The sequence below is a fragment of the Suricata suricatta genome, chromosome 6, assembly GCF_006229205.1.
Source record: "Suricata suricatta isolate VVHF042 chromosome 6, meerkat_22Aug2017_6uvM2_HiC, whole genome shotgun sequence".
NCBI lineage: Eukaryota > Metazoa > Chordata > Mammalia > Carnivora > Herpestidae > Suricata > Suricata suricatta.
In genome coordinates, this window is record NC_043705.1 from 69990883 (window position 1) to 70000545 (window position 9663).

General features: G+C 40.7%; 1 protein-coding gene across 1 annotated transcript in view; it reads right to left on the reverse strand.

Moving 5' to 3' along the window:
- The window catches only part of ELL2 (elongation factor for RNA polymerase II 2), a 64637-nt gene extending 64159 nt beyond the window's left edge, over positions 1 to 478 (reverse strand). Inside the window, exon 1 of the mRNA XM_029942629.1 lies at positions 181 to 478. Within this exon, the coding sequence (XP_029798489.1) occupies positions 181 to 327 (147 nt within the window). The 5' untranslated portion in view covers positions 328 to 478. The remainder of the gene's footprint in view (positions 1 to 180) is intronic.
- Positions 479 to 9663: the final 9185 nt, after the last annotated feature.

Below are 9663 nucleotides of genomic sequence, written 5' to 3' on the forward strand. Positions count from 1 at the left end.
GGCGTCAGCGACCCTGCCCGGCCCTGCCCAGCCTGCCGCCGCGGACGCTGACGGCACTGAGGAGAGCCGCTGCTCCGCGGCCCCGCGCCGGTTGCTCGGAGCCCAGGGTGGCGCCACCGGGAGGCGACGGGCGCCCTCTCGCTCCCGCAGCCCTGCCTGTTGGCCGTACAGACCACTCACCTTGTGGCTCTGGTAGGTCTCGAGCGCCCGGATCGCCGTCTCGGTGAGCTTCACATGCAGTACAGTAATGTTGTCTTGTCCCAGCCGTCCGCACGACAGCCCATAGCGCTGCTCCTCCCGCAGGCCCGCCGCCCCCCCTGCCGCCATCTTACACTCCCCGGGGTGCCGACGCCGATGCCGCTCGGGCTCTAGCCTCCACTGCGGCCGCGGCTGCTAGGGCTTCTGCAGCCGCCGCCACAGCTACGGCCATCCCGCTGCTGACGTACTGTCATATAGTGCGCGCAGCCAGACCTCGGACTGCCACCGCCGCCACCCGCCCCACCCTCCGGGCCGCGCCCCGCCCCGGGCTTGTCTCATTGGCCCTGTTCCCTCACAGAACCGCCTTCATTGGCCATCCTCCACTCTCACGGGGGCGTGGCCCAAAGTCGCTGGAGTTTTGCTCCCGGGACGGGACGTCCGAGGTGAGCGGCTGACGTCAAGGTGACGCGCCAATTTAATCACATGTGACATCACATTTGGTCCTTTTGGCTCGCCGGCTGCGATTGGTCAGGCTGCCTTTGGGGATTCCTTGGTACTTGGGTGTTCGGTACTTGGGGTTGCCTGGTCAGGTAACCTAAAGTCGGAGCCCTTCCCCTTGGAAGTGGTAGTTGGAGAGTCTGGGAAGTAGGGGAATGCCTCCCCCTCCCCCCCCCACCGTGGTCCTTGAAGAGGAAGACCCCCCCCACCCCAAATATGTGGCCAATAAGGACTTCGTCCCCCGACAGTTGCGGAAACTTGTGGAGCTTGGTGTTTGCCTGTGAGGGAGGGCAAAGTAGTTGGGGTCACTGGAGCATCTTCTCAAAACTTAGCTTAGTGCTGTTGAGCAGTTGGAATTGGGGAGAACGGCCTTCTTCATTTCACCCTAACCTTGAAATTAGTGAGTTGACCCTAGGCTTTAGGAGGTGTGCTAGTTTATGTGGAGCAATTATTTACAACTCCATGCCTAAGGCTTAAGTGTTTTTGTGGTGTGGTGATCCCCAAAGGCAGCAGTACCATAGAAAACTGAACTTCCAGTTCTTTCCCACTTTAGGCCCAGTTCTGATCCCAGAGGAACATATACCACTTCTCTGGAACTCGCCATAGGGACAGGGTTGTGCCTTTTTATGGATTTTGGACTATCTCCTTTCGAAGGACCATTTAAAGTAGACCTGGGCTTGGACTAAATTAAAAGAAACATCTACACCTGCCATTTTCGGTTTTGTTTGAACTCTGTACATTTTATTCCACAGGGATGTGGAAAAACCTAGCTAGGGCTTAAGCAATTGGAGGTTAAGTAGAAGAACTGGGGGTGTGAGGGCGTGCGGAGGCAGGACATACTTTCCATTCCTCGCAATGCTCCGTGTGTAGGCGTGGCTAAAGTAGGGAGCCTACTGGAGAGCCCTCTTCAGGCTGTGTTTGGGTAGACTGACCGACAGGCTTCCTGTCTGAGAACAAGAATTAACAGGGTGATTCGAAATACCAGATAAAAACAAACCATTGAAAGGATTCAAACCGTTAAAAAGCACTGTAAAAAATTTACTTTAAAAAAAAAAAAACAGACATCTATTGTTTCCCTCAGGTTGTAAAACCTTGTTGCGTTTTACAGGGATTCCCCAGAAAAAATTGATAGGCATTTAAACAGTATTTTCCACCCTTTTAAATTGGATAGGGCTGTGATTTTCCCGAAAGATCCAAGTGGGAGTTTTTCATGACTCATCCCACCTCGGGCCCCCCCACCCCCCGAATTAATTCCTTCCCCAGCCTACAGGTACAGTGCTTCTTGATTCAGACCCTCAAGCATTGAATGTGTATAAAATGAATTACAGAATACTCCTTCCACAGAGTATAGGTTAAGTGAAAACATCTGTATTAACTGTTGGTTACATCACAGGAGAGCCTTTTTTAAATTGACTTAATTTCAATTCACTAGAATTTGCTAGCTGATAAGACATGATTAACACTTGTTAGTTCAGTTTACTCAAGTGCAGACTATCTTAAATTCAATAAATAGAGAAATTAAAGCAATCACAAAAAATAATTTCATATTTGAATTATTCTTTCTTATGTTTCCTTTACTTTAAAGGGAAGGACTGACCATAAGCTAAAACCTTAATTATTGTGGGGTGGTGTGAGATGGAGAGATTTGACCAGAACAAGGAGAACCTGTATCTCACTACTTTTCTGGTGAAAGTGGGTAAATCCCCTCCCACATGTCATCTTGGCCTCTTGTTACTCAGAACTTCAGAGGACACACAGAGGTGGTGGAGGACCAAGGGTGATTTTCTCTGAAGTTTTCAAATGTCTGACCTGCAGGACCTTACTATAACTGATTTTCTTTTCGCAGTTGTGGTAGGAAAAATTTTCTCTGCCCAGTTTAGGGGTAACATAATCTTTCCCTGCATAGTACCATTATGCCTACCTGAATCAGAAGGGCAAGCTGATAAGGGTAATTGGTTTTGGGGAGGGGGACTCTGATGAAAGTTGCTCTTTGGGAAGTTTTCCAGTTTACAGATATTTTCTGTATCATTCAGAGTATATAATTAACAAATAATTATCGAATGCCAAGTAAGTGTAAAAAGCTGTGGAGGATTTAAAAATTAAACTGCATAGTCTCTTCTTTAAAGGAATTTTCTCTTTAAATATGGCAAATGAACCAATGCACTCAAGCAAAGCAGTTGAGAATTAGTAAATGCAAATTTGGGTGGTGGTGGTGATTAGCTCAAAAATTCAAAGAAGTCTGGAGGCAGTGGAATTTGAATCTCTCTATCGGGCTGAGTAGATTCTAGATAAGAAGACCTGGTACTGATGCAGAGAGGTCAACTAAAAATTATCTTAATGATCATTCTGGTTGAACCCATTCATATTATGAGACATTGTTTATTCAAAAGCAACCTGCTCAACCTATTAAAACCAGAAAGGTATGTCTGAATCGGCTTTTCTAGTCACTGTATACACTAAGGAGCTCTTTGGAATTAATCACTGAGAAGAAATAAGTCTTATATGATAATATAGTGCAAAGAAAATGCAAAGAAGTAAACTGGTGTAGGGCCTTCTTCATTTGTGATATTTAGTATACAAAATGGAAAAAGGTCATGGGGTGTGGGCTGAGTGGCTCAGTTGGTTAAGCTTCCGACTTCAGCTTAGGTCATGATCTCAGAGCTCCTGAGGTTGAGCCCCGCTTTGGGGTTCTATGCTGACAGCTGAAGCCTGAAGCCTGCTTTGGATTCTGTGTGTCTCTCTCTCCACCCCTTGCCTGCTCAGACTCTGTCTCTCTGTCTCTCCGTCTCTCTCTCTCTCAAAAATAAACATTAAAAAATTTTTTTTCTTTCAAAATGGAAAAAGGATTGTGAACATCAAAGTCTTTGCTGGTCCTCAAATGCTAGGATTTCCATGTATTTAATGACCATTTCTCACTTCTCTTGGAGCTGAGCTTGCCAGTTCAGATGTCTTCAGGGGTTATTAGGTACACAAGATAAATGAAGTGGGCCAGACAGTGCCACAAAGACTGAAGGTGATGGACTGCGGTGAGCTGGGGGTGTTGAAAGAGTTAGCAGTTTCCTAGTCTAGCTGATTTTTGCAAAGTGAACATGAAGGGGCCCAGTGTTGTCCAATTTTTAAAGAAAAACTGAAAATCACAGATTTTTATGTGAGCTTCCTGATTTCTACTTGTTGGCACCTACCTGAAATTTTCCATAAGCATTTTGTCGACATTAAAAAAAAAAAAAACCTCTTTGGGCCTCAGATAACCCACAGCTTTTTAGTTTTCAACCTCTGCTTTAGTGATTTCCAGTGCACAAGGCCATTCTTTCTTACATCTGTCTTGGTAGTTTTATGAGTGTTTCTTAAAGGTACCTATAAAAAAATTCCTACTAATGTCTTAATATAATGCATTGGCTTCTGTTAGGAAAAGAGTACACAGAACCTTAGAGAAATACCAGCTGAGCAGCTCTGTGGAAGAAGAATTTCCAGGTGGAAACTCTTTCCCCTTGGAATTCTCTTCTCTTGACACCTCCTGTCCTCATTATGTTTGACCTTTTACCATTACACTGCTGTCCTTTCATGGACTTGCCTAGTTCTGTGCAAAAAGTCTCGTCCTATCCTTAGACACAAGTGAAGTAGGAGCTTGATGATTTTAAAAGAAATTCACTGTTTATGGAGAAAGTGAAATACCTACAGGTGGGGCATAAATATTTGTTGCCTAGACACAGATTTTAAGCTAAATAATTATTGTATCACATGTGATTAATTTCTGCTCCCCTCCATTTAAGTGAAAGAAATGTCACATTGTGTTGCTTATCATCATCATCATCATCATTGCTAAATCTGGCTCTGAGTCCCCCATCTCACTGTGTGGTAGAACAATAAATCCACAGGTGTTACAAAGGCCCCAGAATATATGGGGAAGACTATCTGGTCCATGTCTATCACTGCTGCTGGAATTCATTAGAAGCTCAAGAATTTCTCTTTAGGGATGGTTTGTGATTGGGTACGGTCTAGAGGAAGGAACCAGATAACCTGAATTGAAACTGGGCTTATGTAGCAAACTTACTGCTTTTACTTAGATTGTGTATTTGTTTGGCAGTTGGATTGAGGGTGGCACTGATGGAAATTATAAAAAGGGAGAACTACTGCTTGGCACAAAACATATGTTGACGGTCCACATGATTTCCTGAAGGTATAGTGCATCTGGGAAACTTGCTGAGACTGACAACTTTGGGGGACCAAGGCTAACCTGCTTCTCCAGGTGTGGTCTTTCTAGAGGAGCTGAAAGAACAGGGGACTTGGGTTGTAGTTTTTCTGGAATTGGCAATCTTTGTCCTTCCTAATCCTGAGGGAAGCTATCTAAGCTCAAGACTTCTACCTCTACACTGTCTTAGACTCTAAAGTCTTTTCCTTCTCTTAGGACAGTCTGGTTCTATTAAAAGTTGTGATGTGGGAGTGAGGAAAGTACTCCCCACCTACACTTTTATGCTCCCCTCCAGTTCAAATCCCTTCTTTCCTCTTGGTGGAGCCGAGTAGAGAAGGCGAGGGGGGCAAAGCTGTCACTCACTGTTTCAGATATACCAAAGAAACAACTCTGGCTTCCTGAGATGCTGGGTATTCACTAACACCTCTTTCGCCTGCTTTCCCTCTTTTGTTGCTTGCCTTTCCCCACTTGTAAAGCAGTTTCAAGGAAGTTGTTCTTTGGAAGCAAAAGACTCAGATTCAATTCTGCACACCAACAAAATTCTCTCTTCCCATACTGATTGAGAAACCTGTCCTGTCCATACAATTATACACTATAGGGACCAAATTGTCCCTTTCTTGTTCATAAGAATGGTTTTCATGGCTTTTCTGTGTAATGCCAGGTGCCCTGAAAGGTATCAAATAAACTCTGAGAAGGGGAAGGGTGCTAAAGAGTGACCTCACAATTCTTATTGTTTCAATGTTGTTTTGTACTAAAAAGGAACACAAATGTATATCTGAATAAACTGAGGAGGTAGAAAGACCAGAGGAGGCAAAACTCTTCAGGTTTTCACTTTTAAACATGGTATTAGTGAGCTGGCTCAGCTGCCATCAACATGAAGAATAATATTGATGATTAATAATAGCTTATTTTTTTAAGAGTGTGATTTTAAGTAATCTCTACACCCAAAACTCAAACTCACAACCCTGAGATCAAGAGCCATATGCTCCACCACTGAGCCAGTCAGGCCCTCCTATGATAGCTTATTCTTGATAGAATTTTGAAGCCTAAAAGAAACAAAGTTACATTATCTTTTTACACTATCTCCCTATTCTATAGCCATTGTTTTATATATTCATTTTGCCTTTGAGATACCTGAGACTCAGAGACGCTGTTGGTTTTGTTGTTGGTCTTGAAAGTAAAACTAAGTCATTTGAATCACCTACCCCCCTCCCCACACAAACAGCAAATATCATATTAGATAGTAAGATGGCAAATAAAGTAACCAATTCAGTTTAGGTTTATCATAGTTAGCATATTGACTTTACTGAGATTTATGAAAACATTCTATTTTTTATGTTCAGTGTAGATAATTTGTGATACATTGGAACCTCAGTATAATAAATATGCATAGTGTGTGGATGCCCATTTGAAAATGCTCATATTATAATTTTAAATTGTAAAGATTTACAGTTCTTATATCTTTGCTTTTATTGCATGTTGTTCCTATCTGTGATTTATTTGATAATGAGTCTTTGTTGAAAAGCACAATCCCCGATAATATCACTGTCCCATGAGAAAATGATACTTTATGACCTGGTTTCTAGAACATATTATGGCAAAAAGTACAGCGTAAATATATCACACGTATGAACACAGAGGGCTTTTTGTTTCTACTTACAGCATTAGAATTTCAGCTGCCTTGATTCCATTTTGTTTTCAATCAAGTATCATATTTATCATCTTTGATCTTTTGATCTGTTGTGGCCTACTATTTTGGGAGCTTTTGCTGTTGCTTTGGCTTTTGGAAATTTAAGAGTCAACATGACCCTTAAGGATAAAATGTTTACAAAATTAGAAACAAAGCAGTATAGTCTAATACAGAGTACAAGGTATGAAGATGCGTGTTAGATGGTAAGCACCACGCAGGCACTAATTCAGTGGTATAGGGAGCTCTGGATCGCTAGAACGTATCCAGTCTTGGGTGTTGGGGAAAGCTTCATGGAAGAGTTAGCTTTCAAACATCAGAGATTTATAGTTGTGATAATAAGAGTATTGAAACATTCTAAATTTAGGGATCTTCAGAGTCCTGGTTTGCCATTACAAGGCGTTTTGGTGAAAGACTGTAATCTGGTTTAACTGGAGTATGGGGCACATGAAAGTGATTGTGACAGATGGAGGTAGAAAGATGGGCTGAAGACAGGTTGTGAAGAGAGTTTTCAACATTGGATTAAGTAGTATGAACTTTTATCTGTGAGCAATGGGGAACCATTGGCATCTTCTGACCAGAAAGTAATGTACTCTAATCCATAGGTTAGGACAATTCAGATGATAGCAGTGTAACTAATGAATTGGAATGGGGGAATACTGGAAAATGGAACCTGAATTAAAAAGGCAAAAGGTAATGAGGCCTGTGGTAGGATATTAATAATGGGAACAGAGAAGAGAAGGATATGAAAGACTCTCTGAAGGCAGAATTGACTGATTTGACAGCTTTATTTGGTGAGTGAACATGAAATAAGTACTAGCTTCAAGTTTGTTAAAGATATGGAAATCAGGCGGCGGAGCTGATTTAGGTTAGAGGTGGTGGTATACTACATGAATGAAAATGTTCAAACATTTGGAAATGTGGGCCTTAGGCTTCAGAGTCAAACCCATTGAAATAATAGTAGGAGTCATAGAACTGGACAGGTTTTTTGAGGGAGGTTTTGAGGAAAGAGGAGAAGAAGAAAAAGAACTGGGGAGTACACCCAAACCACACCTACCACAACAGCTGTATACCTCTTTTCCATTGAGAATCATGGCTATGGGCAGCTACTGTTACTGACAGGAGTATTTTATACCTAAGATATGTATGTATCCCTGTATGTTTCCAAGATTTTCTCAATAGTACCCTCAATCTCGTCACTTGCCTTCAAATGTGTTTTGGAGTTGGAGAAAAAGAGGGTAGAAAATTAACAGCTGCTTCTGAGGCATTGCATTTCTCAGGGCACACCCATGGGAATGTGTTTACCTTGCACACTTTGTACATTGGATATGTTATATGACAGAAAGTAAGTGTTGACAGTAAATGGGGGAGCCTAAAGGCACATTGATCTGAAATGTATAGGGAACATGAGATTATTGGGAAGAGAATAAGCAGAGGTGGGTCTATATCATTTGGAAGTTTGAAATAGGGTACTATCACTTAAAATAATGACAGTGTGAAGCTGAAATGTTAATTTACAAAACGAATTTCATAAGAGCTCATTACCATTGGTAGTAGCCACATACTTATTGAATAAATTTCACTGGGTGGTGTATATTGTACTTAAAGTGATAATGCCCCCCCTTGAAGTTGTCATAGCAAATTAATTTTAATGATAACTTATTAACAGGAATGTTTTTGTTTTGTGTTTGTGATCTTGAAAGCAGGGCCATTAAAATTTAGAATAAGTTGCTCTCTGTTTCTGATTCTGTCCTTCTAACCTTTACCTTGAATAAGTCACTTCTCTTATGTGTAAAACGATTTAGGTGATTTAAATACTTAGGGTATTTGAATTATGATTTCTCTTCAATATTTCTAATTAAGCCAACATTAAAAAAAATGTAAAAGGTATAAGGTATGATACGATTTACCTGCCAAAGAGTTTTAGCCTCTAGCAGGGATATTCACATTTCTTAAAAACAACTGTCCAGAATGTTAATGATTTGTCAACTCTGACTCCTGATGAAAATACTGGTACTGGAGTCAGCAGATTGTATCAAACTTCAATAGTTTAGAAAACTAAGCGGCATGATGTAGCTTTGTCAAGTGTTGGCCAATTGTGCATGGAAGAGTCTGTTCTATGTAATTTTGACTTGGTCAGTATCTTTGCTTCATTTTTAGATTCCTGAAATTTTTTAAAAAAGTTTCTATTTTTTTATTTTAAAATTAACCTTTCTTTTTTAACATAGTCTAAGCATATAGGTTTGAACAGATCGATAGATGTTATTTTTTAATATTTGCCAAAAAAGAAACATGCCATCGGAAATTTACTTAACAAATAGAAAATTTGAGGGTAGTTTTTTTTAGTTTGCAATGATAGCTATCTCTTAAAGTTTATTGTGAGACATTCAAGTGTTAGTTCAGAATAAACTTTTTAAGGTTTATTTTTAATTAACATATGTTAAAATTCTTTTTGTTTTATACGTTTGACAAACAGGGCGGTTCTATCACCCCCAAACACTACCTTTTGTTGTTCCTTTGTAGTCAGATCTTTCTTCTTGACTTTCCTGACAGTCACTGATGTGTTCCTTATCCCTATGGTTTTGCTTCTCTAGAATTTCATATAAATGGGCTCATAGAGATGTAGCCTTTCAGTGTAGCTTCTTATACTTAGCATAACACATTTGAGATTCATCCATGTTGTTGCATGTATCTGTAGTTTGTTTCTTTTTATTACTGAATAGTATTTCATTGTATGCATGCTCCACAGTTTTAAGCCTCCAGCTGAAGAACATTTATTTGCATTGTATCCAGTTTTTGGTGGTTTGTAATAAAGCCACTATAAACATTCACAAATGGTTTTTATGTCAACATAAGTCGAATTTCTCTTGGGCAAATAAATACCCAAGAGTGGAATTAACTGCGTATAGTAAGTATATATTTACCTTTTAAGAAACTGCCAAACTGTTTTCCAAAGTGGTAGTACTGTTTTGCATTTGAGAGTTCTGGTTTCTGTGCATACTAACCAGCACTTGGTATTGTTAGTCTTTTGGTTTTAATATTAGTCATTCTACAGAGTGCATGTTAGTCTCATATTTTGTCTTAATTTGAA